The 12951-nt window shown below is 36.1% G+C and overlaps 3 protein-coding genes across 7 annotated transcripts; 2 read left to right on the top strand and 1 right to left on the bottom strand.

The window, feature by feature from the left end:
* Positions 1–36: 36 nt before the first annotated feature.
* Positions 37–2819, top strand: LOC105689780. Of its 3 annotated transcripts, none has more exons than XM_048652217.1 (3): positions 37–205; positions 418–508; positions 598–2819. In XM_048652217.1, the coding sequence occupies exons 2-3, from the start codon at positions 448–450 to the stop codon at positions 2427–2429; spliced, it is 1893 nt and encodes a 630-aa protein (XP_048508174.1). In that variant the 5' UTR covers positions 37–205; positions 418–447; the 3' UTR covers positions 2430–2819. The 3 variants fall into 3 exon arrangements, with proteins under 3 accessions (XP_048508174.1, XP_012262479.2, XP_048508173.1); XM_012407056.3 differs by having other exon boundaries at positions 37–324; XM_048652216.1 differs by having other exon boundaries at positions 37–508.
* Positions 2820–2961: 142 nt separating this feature from the next.
* On the bottom strand, positions 2962–6291 carry LOC105689891 (serine/threonine-protein kinase dst1-like). 2 transcript variants are annotated; one of them, XM_012407255.3, is made up of 6 exons: positions 5571–6291; positions 5120–5220; positions 4670–5045; positions 4342–4586; positions 4075–4267; positions 2962–3968 (listed from the first exon to the last, which is right to left on the bottom strand). In XM_012407255.3, exons 2-6 carry the CDS (start codon positions 5160–5162, stop codon positions 3554–3556), a joined length of 1272 nt encoding a protein of 423 aa, XP_012262678.2. In that variant the 5' UTR covers positions 5163–5220; positions 5571–6291; the 3' UTR covers positions 2962–3553. The 2 variants fall into 2 exon arrangements, with proteins under 2 accessions (XP_012262678.2, XP_012262681.2); XM_012407258.3 differs by lacking the exon at positions 5571–6291 and adding an exon at positions 5382–5539.
* Positions 6292–6337: 46 nt separating this feature from the next.
* Positions 6338–10924, top strand: LOC105689890 (optineurin). Of its 2 annotated transcripts, none has more exons than XM_048652214.1 (9): positions 6338–6644; positions 7057–7385; positions 7506–7799; positions 7899–8333; positions 8449–8660; positions 8735–8948; positions 9015–9380; positions 9471–9728; positions 10464–10924. In XM_048652214.1, the coding sequence occupies exons 1-9, from the start codon at positions 6617–6619 to the stop codon at positions 10548–10550; spliced, it is 2223 nt and encodes a 740-aa protein (XP_048508171.1). In that variant the 5' UTR covers positions 6338–6616; the 3' UTR covers positions 10551–10924. The 2 variants fall into 2 exon arrangements, with proteins under 2 accessions (XP_048508171.1, XP_012262676.2); XM_012407253.3 differs by having other exon boundaries at positions 10313–10924.
* Positions 10925–12951: the final 2027 nt, after the last annotated feature.

Raw genomic sequence — 12951 nt, 5'->3', positions numbered from 1 at the left:
AGTTTTAAGTGAACTGCAACGACTGTTATCGGTTTCTATTTACTTCATTAAATCGCTATGAAGCGTCGTCCATATCACCCAGTGCTGTAATGTCTAATACCCAGCAATGAAATCGTTACAGCTTTTGCACAGTAGTTGACATCACGAAATCACACTGAATTCTGTGGAAAATTATTCGAATTCGTTGGACTTGATAAATAAAAGCGTAAGAATAATTTCATAATGTTGACTCTGTAGTAAAAAGAAAAACAACTGGCACTAACTGGCATTGAAGGTACTAACATGGAGAGTGCACTGGGTGCAATGAGCAACCCCCGGACACTGGTAGATAAATAATTAATATCTCTAATTTTTAAATTTATACACATTATGTTGTTCTTCATTAATGGTAATCTAATCATCATTGTTGATACTCAGGGAAAGAAACATCAACCAGTACGAATATCTATGGCACATTTCACATGTGAACCAGGTTCTCGTAATGCATCATCAAGTCGCAAAACTATCAGTTAGTATTTATCGCTATCAATATTATGTTCCCGTCTTAGTATTTAGCCATGACTGTGATTTTAAATCTATGCTTTGTTGACTTTACAGGACAACCAATTCGTAATATTCATAAACTGCTTGAATCGCCTAAGAGAAATGCCAGAAAAAGGCTAGATAATTTGTATGGTTCCCCAAAAAAAAAAGATTTGATCAACCCAGGGATAATCAAGGCTCAGGAACTCAGTGTAAAGAAATTAGCTCCTAAGATAACAGCTGTAACTCCAAGGAAGACTGATCAAAAAACATCAAAAAAATCTTCAATTCAGCATACTACAAACACCAGACAGAGTAGACTCATACAACCTGGAACTATAGCAGGCTCATTTTTGAAAAGACAAAGTTTAATGGCAAGGAATACTTCAGTTCGTCAAGCTGATGGTAATGTTCCACTGATCAAGAAGAAACCCAAAGATAAAAGCCAATCCACTAATGTGCTTAAGGAATCCTTAGAACATCATGACAAATCTCACATTTATGACGATGTGTTTAATTCACCTTCACCAATTTCTGACGTAAACCAATCGACTACCAATGAGCAAGTTATTAACGGCATTAACTCGCCCAATTCCCATAACAAAGCGTCACTACTTGTGAACATTCCAGAAGAAAAAGAGAAATCTGAGTTATGTCTCAATTGTTCAATGAATATTGCTGATCGAGCTAAAAATGTTTCTACATTAATTGACACAAGTAATCAAATTCTCGTAAATTCAAAATGTATTGAGGAAGATTTAGGTTCCAAAAGTAGTAAAAAGTTCGAAGCTGGCGAGATAGAACGGCCAACGGTTATCGTTATGCAAAAGGAAATAGCTGTGCCCCCACAAGATATCTTACAAGATCTCCACCAATCTATGAATGTATCTTCTGTCGATGGATCGTATACAGAAATTTTGAATCAGCGAGCATCTATGGATTGTAAAACAAACGAAACGTTACTTTTTAAACGTATGGAAACTGTTTGTTCTCGTTTGGCAAATGCTGAAGCTAATGATTCCGATGAAATGATCGAATATGCTTCGAGACTGAAATATATGAATTATAAGGCGCTTCTAATGCGGCAAAAACATTTGACGGAATGTATCACCTTGTATGAAAACAATCTCATAGGCCTGAAGCACATGTTGGAAGGTGTGAATGTGCAGTTGGCTAGTCAGGAGAATGCCGAGCTTAAAACGAAGTTCAATCGATCCTCTGATCTTCAAAGTGAAGAATTATCACCGCTTATTTGTCAAAATGCTGCAAATATGGCCAAGAATTTAAAAACTCACCTAGCAGTAGGGGTTCTTACTGAAAACCACGAAACTATAGTTGAAAACGCCAAATGTATGCAGGAATCAAGCACCCCTAAGATCAGTAGACAACGTCGAAGTAAAAGACGATCGGTAAACGTAGAATGTCAATCAAAAGAAAATGATGCAACAGAAAAATCGTCGGACGATTTAGTGAAAAGTAGTCCCACAATAGCAGTACCAGACATCTTAGTGAAAAATGTAGATTCTGAAGAAAAAACACCTATGCGACGCCGATCGGCTCGTATAGCATCAAAAAACGCTAATTTGACGATATCCGATAAAGAAAATTCACCTGTAATAGAAACGAAGAAGATAAATGGTGCTCTGAATAAGACTGTAACCTCTACACCTACCCTAGTTACCCCTGCTCGCAGAGGGAATTGGGGTAGAAGAAGTGAACGTCCGCTACGAGAATACATGGTTTTAAAATCAGCTATGAAATTTTTAAATACTCCGGACTCCAGGCGATATCATATCGGACCTGATGAAAAAGTTCAAATTCGTGACTCTTTGGGAAAAGCCGATGAAGAACTCCGTCTTACAGATAAATTGCTTAAAGAACTTCATGATTTGTATGCAACTCCCTAGATGTTCGTCATTATCGCATCTATTGATAATTTTTATTTCTAATGTGATATTGTAAATGAATGTCTACTTTTTTGTAATGGTCATGAATAGGCCGTAACTTTTGTTGTTTAATTTATTCTAATCTATCTAATTGTATTCATACGTGTAATTTGTCTACTTCTGAATAAAATGCATGAATCTTACATTTCATAGACAGAAATTCCTTTTCTTTTGGAACACTGATTTGATTGATAAATGTATCGGATTCAAATCTGTATCGTTTTGTTTGAGCATGTTCGAGTACTGTTTTTTTTCTTTTCAACCAAAGGTAAGATTTGCAATAGACCATGCCCCAGACAAACTTGGATTGCCATCTCTATAGAATCAAAATCTATACTATCAAGCTTGTGAGGCTTGCAACGAAAGCTCCAGCTTATATTTGTAGGAATATAGGTGCATCCTATTTATTATGCTATAGAACCATTACAAGTTCTCAATAACTACATTCAGAGGTCGGTTGGAAAATCGAAAATGGTTGTTATCGATGTTAGTCTTCTTTGAAAAATTAGTTTTTATCAGGCTATTTTTAATTTTTACATTAAAGGGTTAACAATTTTTGGTCCAATTTTGTAAATTTAAATTTAAGATGTATTCATTCTGATTGCGACAGAAACGGTAGAATAAAGCAGCTTTGGAAACTTTCTTTAATATTGTTGTAAAACGACGGCACACTTGGCTCACGTTGTTATCTTTCTATTTCACAGTTAATTCTTTAGATCACACAATTCCCGCTCAGGTCTTGAACTATACCGTTGATAATTTTCTCGATCATCGTCCTGTTTATCAGCTGCGTTTATTGTTGTGCTTGCAAAGCTTGTTGTTGTGTCTGATGTTGTTGGAGTAGAACTTGTAAAAGCTAATCCTGCTAATGTTGTTGAGTATCTTGAGCTTCTAGTAGCCGTTCGATCAGGCCAAATTAAAGTTGAACAGGATCTTGTGCTTGAGAACCAGCTGATTGGTTCGTTCATTTTTAAACTTTGTGTACAGAGGTCTCAGTCCAGCGACGAGAGTAAGTAGAATTCATAGTTTGATGATTAGGATAAAAATTTCACTAAATTTATTTTTTGTTAAAATTATTAGGTCATCTAATAACGCGCAAGTCGCGATAAAGCATGTTTCGATACGCTGAGAAACTTATCTTTTTTTCTACACGTCCACCTGTTTTCGCAAAAAATTGATGAACGGCATAGACGATAGCTTTCCTTTGACGACAAGTAACTTGCGTCAAGCACTAACAATAAGATTATGATAACTACACACAACACACTACAAACAATACCAAGTATGTTTCCCGCCTGAAGAGCGCACAGAAACGACGAGCAAAGATTGAAAATATTAGGTAAATCTATCTTTGCAGAGCAGTGTTTTGATGCCCCAACACCTGAAGTGGGTTGGAAGTACTCAGAATTCTGTAGCTTTTCCGCAGTGGGTTGGATGAACTCGAAATTCCGTAGCTCTTCTGCAGTGGGGTTTTCATCTTCACTTTGATCTAACATGGCCCTGGAAATAACATATAGTAGTTTGAAATTCAAACTTGTAGTTTGATAGACTCTTCTGTAATGAAAAACACTGAGTCAAAGTTTATGGTTCTTTCAAGATAACTTACTTCAAAAGAGGCCTGAAATGCTGTGAACCATGCCTATTTTGTATAGGTGGTAGATTATCATTGCGGATGAAGTCACAAATCAGATTTTGCCTCTCATCACTAGTTAAGGGCCCAAAGAACATCTCAAAGAAGACGATACCAGTACAGTAGATGTCGCTCTGGTGTTCATAACATGAATTCGGACTGTACAGCACTGTAAAACGACATTGTAGTTATCGTGGAGATTGGACTAATATTAACTGAATTTTTTCTAATCAAGTAATATACTGGAATTTCCAAAGTCCATCAGCTTTGGATCCTGCCCTTCACTGTTGACGCCAATATTCTCAGTTTTTATATCTCCATGGATGATGCCTTGCTGGTGTAGATAAGCAACACCGTCAAGTATTCCAAGAAAAGTTAGACGTAGCCCGGTCTGATTCTTATATAACCCTTTCGAAATTGCATCTGCGACAGTTTGTTTGCAACATTCCATTCTAATGAAGATGAGTCCACAATTTTCTATTTTCACTCTGGAACAGATTTATAAAAGTAAAGAGCCAAACATGTTTGGATACATGTTATGACATTTGTTCAACTCTTCAGAATTACTTACTTTAAACTTTTTATCAGTTGCTGAAACAGTATCTTCCAAAATGTACGACCAAACTTTCCTAAGACTGTGAAAGTGTTTGCCCACTGTTCTTTCCAATGGCTGTGGTATTGAATGATGTTGGGATGAGAAAGTTGCTTATGTATTAGAATCTCTTCAAAGCTCTGTACATCATCATTCCTGATAATTTTCAAGGCATAGGATTTTCTGTTCCCTACAGCTACTTCAAGTACTGTACCAGTTGAGCCTTTTCCAATTACTTTAGCAGTTTTAAAACTAATGGGTAATAGAGAAACTTCGAGCTGCTCTCTTGATCTCTCATCTCGGTGTTTAGTTCTTTTTGAGTAACCGTACAAATTTTTCTGTGATACAGCTAGAGCTATTTTAAATAAAACAAAGATATTGGAACAAAAAAACACGAGTGTTAGGTGGAAGAATGATAAATGTACATACCTCGTCTCCCTAGCATGCTGCTACTTTTTGGATTTGTCGCCATCACTGTCACGATGGGGGCGGAGTGGGCTTCAGTAACGTTATTCAGAGTGGACGATGAACTATTTGTGCAATAACATTTAAATTGAGATAAAATATTTTTTATTCGAAATTCGCATTGAACATATTATCGAAAGCATCGAATCAAATATATCTAACGTTGATAGATAAAGAGGATTACCAAATCAGAAAATTTGTAAACAGAGTAAAAATAAATTTTAACCTTTCCAAACTTCCGAAAAAAATTTTTGCTACCAATATAAAAATATTTCTATCTAAAAGAATCACAGTCGAACCAGAATGAACAATATTTAGAGTAAACATATGTAATAAGCGAGAAAAAAATAGAAATACAAAAAGTGCAAAAATCTCATGTTAATTAAATGGGAAAATAATGTCATCCTCTACTTACAAGGACACTCAACGGTTTGTGCGGTATGCTGTGCAATCGGATTCTATCATGATTGCTATCAAGTGCACTCCTCCCACTCCCACTGATTGACTCATAATTGACTATCAGTAGTCAGTGGCAGTCAGAGGTATGAACAAACTAGAGTATAAGTATTCATATTAGTCTTCAGAAACCGAAAAGAGAACGACCAATGTTCCAGAAACTTCGTCCCTCTTTATTTCCAAATGTTTTTTTCTTCAGGCTTTAAAATTTTCACAAACAAACGACTATCCAATAGGGTTTTCGTTATTTCCCAAGTTAACTTTTATCACTTGGAGGTTTAAATCATTAGTTCATAGCCTAGGAACAATGTTGGAATAGAAAACCAAAAAATTCAAATGACATAAACCCCTCCCACTGAAATATAATACTTTACTGGATTACGGGGAAGGTATAACCGTAGATCGTTCGTAGATTCACGTAGTTGAAGAAGAGTTACACAGGACTGTTAATTTTGTTCTTGTGTGGTTTCTTACATCCTATGGAACGTGAAAAACCGCGAGGAAAATTTCTGTATTCTTTCATGGTAGTTGATTTTTGAATTTCAAAAAATGAAGGCACCGCCAAACCTATACCCATCCCTCTTTGAAATCTCTTTTCAAACTAGGATAAAAAGTTTTTATTTTACATTGAGTTTTTACGATTTTCAAAACGTTTTTTCGGAAATTTAAATGCGTGTCTGTCGATTATCTCTACGAGTGTACATTTCTCGATGATATCTCCCTTAGATTGGTTCCAAGAGACGTCGAATCCGTAGTGGCGTTGACTGAAGATAGGGTGAATCCCACGCTGTGCCCACTCAACGATACTGCTGTCATGTTTGCTGCGCACTTTCGAAGCATTCGATCACAAATACGTAAGCACTACACACACTAGATTTAAATAAAATTCCGTGTAGGATACGTTGATAATTATTCGAGTGGCGGAAGAGCTTACGCGTGTGAAATATTGTCTTTAAATGAGAGTTTTATAAATAAATCTTGACGTCGGTCACCGTGGCTCAGAAGATGGCAAGTTTTCAACAACAGTGTGAACGTAAGTTGATAATTTCTTACATTTAATACAAATCTTGAACTTTGGAATTGACATTACTTTTAGTTTTAATGTTTTTTTTTTTAACTATCGTTGCGCGTCGAACACACAAAAGACGGCTGTCATTTGGAGAAAAATTTGAAAATACTGACGTAAAATAACTGTGAATTAGTTCACTTTAAAGTCTAATAGCTTTCAACTTGGTCACCAATATCTGGCTAAACTAAACTGTTAACCTTCAATAATTTATCAATGACTCATTCGTTATCTGACTAACATGCCCAATAAAAATCATATTATAATTTAAGAACTTGCCCTTATTGTTTTTACAAACAGTTTCAATTTTCCTTATTTGCTTTCAAGTTTCAGCTTATTTTTAAATGATTCTTTTCGAGTAGAAATATTTGTATTTCAGCATCACGAAGCACGGTATCAATGGATTCTATTGAACCTGCAAGTTTGTTGGAGGCTAATATCAGAGCTGGCATAACTGATGAAAATCATCTTCGAAGTCTCGGCTTCATTATGAATGATGGTAGGCCAAGGTTCAAGATAGATGAACCTGTAGGCAACGGGGTAAATTCGAATACTCTAGGATCTGGGTTTAACGCAATTCGATCAACTTCTAATTCTATAGACCCAGATGACGAATCCTTTGTGGTATTGGGTAAAGATTCGTTGAGCTCGATTCGAGCCTCATCTTTAGCATCACTTGCCCAGATTCAACAGAAAAGCTCAACAGCTGTGAGTCATTAACCGAAACCTGCCATATTTTATGCCATCATTTCCAGACCCCAATAAATGATGCAATATAAGGCCGTTTTCGTCATCTAGCTTCTTTTAAGTCGATTTTTTCCGTTTCAGGACTACAATTCAGTAATTTCTTCCTTAACTGCTGAGGAAACTGAGAAGAAGCTCAAAGAACTGTTACAGGAAAATATCAAGCTTAAGGAAACTCTGCAACAGAACAATTTGGCTATGAAACAACAATTCAATACCATTGCTGCTTGGCAAGAAGAAATATCTAAAGTTCATCAGAGCCACAAGCAAAAATTCAGTGAAACTAAGGAACTAATCAACCAGTTGAAAAAAGAAAACTCCGATCTAAAGATGAAGGCTTTTCAAGGTTCGGGAACCAGCACCGATCTTGATTTAAAGGTGAACATCACTTTTCACTATAATTTTCACTTTATCAATTTAATTAAACAGTTTAAGAACAATGATTAATTACCTGAGTATCATCTGCCTACATGATAGGTGAGAGATTTAGAGGCCAAGTTGACAGAATCTGTAGAAGCTCAAAACTTGGTGCAATCAGCAAGAGAACTTGAACTTCAAGAGCTGAATTCGAAACTATCGAAGGAGTTGGCTGATTCAAAATTAGCTTGTGGAGTCTTAACTGCTGATGTACAGCGTCATATGGCTTTATCAACTCGTCTTTGTCAGCAACTGAAACAGGCTGATGTAACCATTGAAGGATTGAAACTGGATGTGGAAAAACTAGAGTTAAATTTGAAAGAAAAAGAAGAACTGAGCAGCCTTGCAGACTTCAGTTTAATCGCTATGACATCAAAGCAAGCACAAGCGTCAGATATGGGCAAGGAAAAAGCCCAGGAACGTGAAGAAGAAAATAAACGTCTTAGAGAATTGATCTCTTCGTTAGAGCAACAATTAAATGTTACCTGTCAAACCGTAAGTTATTAAAAATTTCTTAGACACTAGCCAATAATAATCGTATCTGTTGAAATAAATTTGAGCTTTCAGTAATATCGATATTTTACTATAACGACATGATTTGATATTTCAGTCATTGCCACCAATTGAAATTCAGACAGCTAATCCTCGCAACCAGGCACTATCGGAAGATCATCTTCAGTTTCTGCAGAATGTTAAGCAATATAATGATATATTGCAGAGAGTATCAGAATGTTGGGGCCAGCAAGGCACGCGTCACATTACTGTACAAGAATCTCTGCAGGAAGCTATCGGTATACTACAAGATTTAGAAAAAGCGAGAGGGTTTGTTTGTATGATAAATTTTAACAGTTGATTAATTTCTTTCATCTTATGTTGACCTTGATGTATTTTTCTAGGAACGAACAGGTTTTTGTTGAAAAGCAAGACAAGTTAGTGACGTGTAGAGTCAGATTGAATGATGAGCGATTACAAATGATGAATGAAAGGCAAGAAATGATAAAAGCTCAGAGCCAATTTCAAAAAGTTTTTTCCGATTATAATTCTGTTCTTTACGAGCTGGAAATTATGCACGAAGAAAATGCGAAGCTGAGCTGTTCCCAGAATAAAAATGTAAGTCGTTTTAACGTTGCCGCCTTTTTTATTTATTGGCTAATTCATTGTTGATTTTTATCACAGATTGAAGTGTCTGTAGAAGAACATGTTCTGCGAAAATCACCTGTGAATAAAAACGAAGATTCAGCTAGAAATAAAAAATTGATAGAAGAAGCTAACACCGATATCTTGTCAGGAACAATTACTCTTGCTAAGGAAATAGAAGCCAAAAATGCATTACAAACTGAGTGCAGCAGTCTTGGGCAGACTCTTGCTCAATTAAAAATAGCAAAAGAAGCAGAACAGCAAAGGTTCTTGGCAGAAAAGAAACATTTACAAAAAGTTGTTCAGGAACTAGAAGCCAAAAACAAAAACTTGGAAGAAAGTTTGAAATTGAATGCCGAAGTAGTTGACCGCTTGCAAAGAGATATTGCTTCCTTAAAGAAACAAGTAAGTGTTCAGGTGTGGTCTTACCGTGGAAAAGTTGATCGAGCAGAATGTTCGTTCTTTTATCTATTGATATTATTTCTTTTATCGTAGAATGAAAGAATTCCACACATAGAAGCTCAAGTGCAGATTTACGAGGAAGATTTTAAAGAAGAAAGAGAAGCCAGGCAGAGATCGGTGCAGGAGAAAGAGAAGCTTCTGACTGAACTCAAAAATTTGCAAAAACTTCACATGGATTTAGTAGCTACTCTTCAAGGGCAACGAGCATCTGCACCACACCTACAACAGCAGAGCCAACAACAGCAAAGCCAGTGGCAATCACTTTCCCGTCCGGAGTTCCAAACCGAAAGGGTAATCATTTCAATGTTACTATCATTGGTGTGGGTCTCTCCTAGTCGCACAGAAAGCAGACTGTATTTTGGATTCATCAGTGATTTCTTGTTACTAACACGTCCCCTAATCAAGTGAACGACCCGAACATGGTCCTGTGTCCCTAGTCATTATCCCAGTTTGTCAGTTTACATTAAAATCGGGATGGAGAAGTGAAAATATGAAATGAGACATTCATTGAATTTGAACAAGGCTTACCAATTCTTACAGCTGACAGAATTTCAGAGCAGAAGTTGCTTTAGTTCTTGTGACGCCTGAGAATTTTAGATTTGTATGCAGGCCGTTTCGGCGTTTTTGAATTTTGGTAATTCTTGATTAAAATTTTCTTGATTGCCATTGATTAGCGAATTGAATTTGGCGTCATCCTCCGTCTCTGCGCTACTAGCAATAACTCTTTCACTTAATCCTGTAATAACATTTGTTACGATCAGCTAAATTTTGGTACCAAAAGAATGTGTCTTATCGTTAGTGTTTTAGTCAGTGTAAAACTATTGGTTGATGAGCCGAACGGATATTTTCCATCGATAGGAATGATTTCATTCTAGGATTCGGAAGTGTCTGTATCAACCCCTGTAATCACAGCATTCTCATGTCCAAAGTGCAGCCTGTCTTTCAAAGCTATGAGACCTCTACAGGAACACGTCGAAGCATGCTTGGAACTCCAATGACAGTCTTTTGACTTTCCACAAAATCTAGCTCCAGAGCCAGTATTGTCCAGCTTGTCAAGATTATACCAACCCTGGCGAGTGGCATGGATGGGGCTTCTGTCAGGCCATTGACTAAAGACGTCGATCATTGGCGATTAACCGATTGCTAGATTGCTTCCTGGAAAATTGTACAAGCAAATTTTCTTAATCAAGATTTACTTATGGTATATAAGCTTTACGGAAAAATTAAGTTTTACCAAACTATTCGGATATTATAAATGTATTAAAATGTATTATTTAATTAGGATGATCATTCACGTTTATTTCTGTAAAGACGACGTTTTTGACTGAAAATAATGTACATCTTTTCTTCTTCATCGATAAGGTAAGACATGCTTATCGTAATTTCTTGTAAAAACTGTAATCAAATGAAAAAGAAAGAATGTTTATTTTTAACAATGAATTATATCTATCCATGTGACAATAATAAAAAATGTACCGTTTCCAAGACGCATTTTTTTCCTTCTGATATTGTCCTCATACTTTTATTGTTTCTTATTAAGTATTCCACGTTCTGCATGAATCGGGAAGTGTTTCGCATAACAATATTGCATCATGCAGTCGTTTCGACTCATTGTTTACAAAATGATTCAAGGTTCATCAAGTTTCTGGTAAGATGACTTGAAATTTTTTAAAAAATATACGTAAATGTATTTTTCTTCATGTGATTGCCGTTAATTGACGAAAACAGGTCTACTTATTTATATTTTTTATCGTCTTCGTACTGGGAATTTTGGACCACTTCGCTTTGTTAATGTTTCTTTTCTATTCAAGCACATAGCCACTATTACGTTCCTCCGATGCGAGTAAAAAGTCTTTTATATCTAGTGTGTACTGACAGGGAATATTTATGAGTACACCAACAATGTGGGCACGAAGTCATTAATTTAAATTTTTTACAACGTTTGGAGCGATATTCCCGTTGGGATTAAAGCACTCGAAATCGGTGGCGATTGGAATGCGAATCGCGTCCTTACCGCGATACGATCTCTTGACCTATCTCAACAACTTTTGCATCATTCTGGATGCGTTCCATACCTCCAATTAGATATCCGTTCGCCAACGGCAATGTGAGAAAAAAATGATTCAAACCCTGTGCGGCCATTGTCCCGATCATTTTGTAAAGAACATTTTTGATTCCGGACGAGTTACGCCATGTAATTATAAGATATTATTAGCAGTAAGATGAAAAGAATCAACTCTGCTTCGATAACCGTGGCAGGTTCGGGAAAGGAATTACGTTCAATATATCTGTTTCATCGTGTATCATTCAGATCTGGGGAAAATTCCCGCAAGTAACTTTAAACGACGTGTGACGCATTTCAATTATCTGGAATTCGTGAAGCTTGAATTTTTCTCAATACTATACCTATGCTTGTGCGTAAAAAAGTCTAATCTTGAACCATTTGAACTTTGAGACATTTTGAATAATTGCTTATTACCACTATAGTTATTGCGGTGGTAGTTTGCTAACTGGCATGGGCAATAAATTAAAATACTCATGGTCGTAGTGTTCGTTGCAGGTGAAAAAAATTTTTTATTTGAACGTAATTGATTTAAAATCAAACATACAATTTTAATAATGCATGCCATTATTTGTTTTTTTGTAAAACTCAAATTAATCATGGATAGCGATGAGCATGATTAAACTTCGAATTCATGATACGATAAAAATTCGCATAGAGTTTCAAAACCTAAAACTCCTCGATAATTTTGTTGACGTGATGCATTTAAGAAGCGCGTATAAGCAAGGACATATTTTACTTCCAATTTTCCAGACTCGGGTGGGATTAAATGAAACTCGTTTACCCATCATCGTATCGCATCTTCACGCGTTTTTCTTGCTTCCTTACCAAGAGACGGGAGATTTTATAATGCAGAAAAAAAGGTTGTCCTTGAGCGGTAAAGACGCGGAAAGGTGAACGATCCCCAATGTTTATTTCGAGGTAATAATGTCGTAAGTGATCAGGTTTATGATGGATTATTATTTATAATACTACACCTACAAGCGTGTGTATCCTAAAATTCTCTTCTACTCACCGCAAAATCAACCGCAACTGATTGCGCAACAATAATCCTATGTATCTGTATTGCCGATCTTATTATTTGTAACAGATCGAGCACCCGACCAATCAAAAAAATCTGGCCATGGTAATCGATCGTAGAATTTGTATATGAAATCGTTCAAAATTACTCTATGAAATTATAGAACCCATTGTTTGGAGTACAATATTTCAAATCAAGATTATTAAAAAGAAAAATCATCGCTAATGTAGTTTATTTGAAGCATATACAGGTACCAACCAGGTCAGTGTCGAACTACGTCGAACGTGAATCCAAATTATAAAAGCCAAAAATAAATAGATTGATTCTCTCATCGATGATAATTTGCATTGTTTTTTTCCGGTTTTATTTGCCATAATTTTTTCTTTTTTTGTTGCCTGTGCGACTTGGGGAAATATAACATTTGCTTTTTG

This window comes from Athalia rosae, chromosome 3, assembly GCF_917208135.1.
Source record: "Athalia rosae chromosome 3, iyAthRosa1.1, whole genome shotgun sequence".
Classification (NCBI taxonomy): domain Eukaryota; kingdom Metazoa; phylum Arthropoda; class Insecta; order Hymenoptera; family Athaliidae; genus Athalia; species Athalia rosae.
Note: the sequence above shows the minus strand (reverse complement) of the source record. Positions and strands in the feature narration are given on the sequence as shown.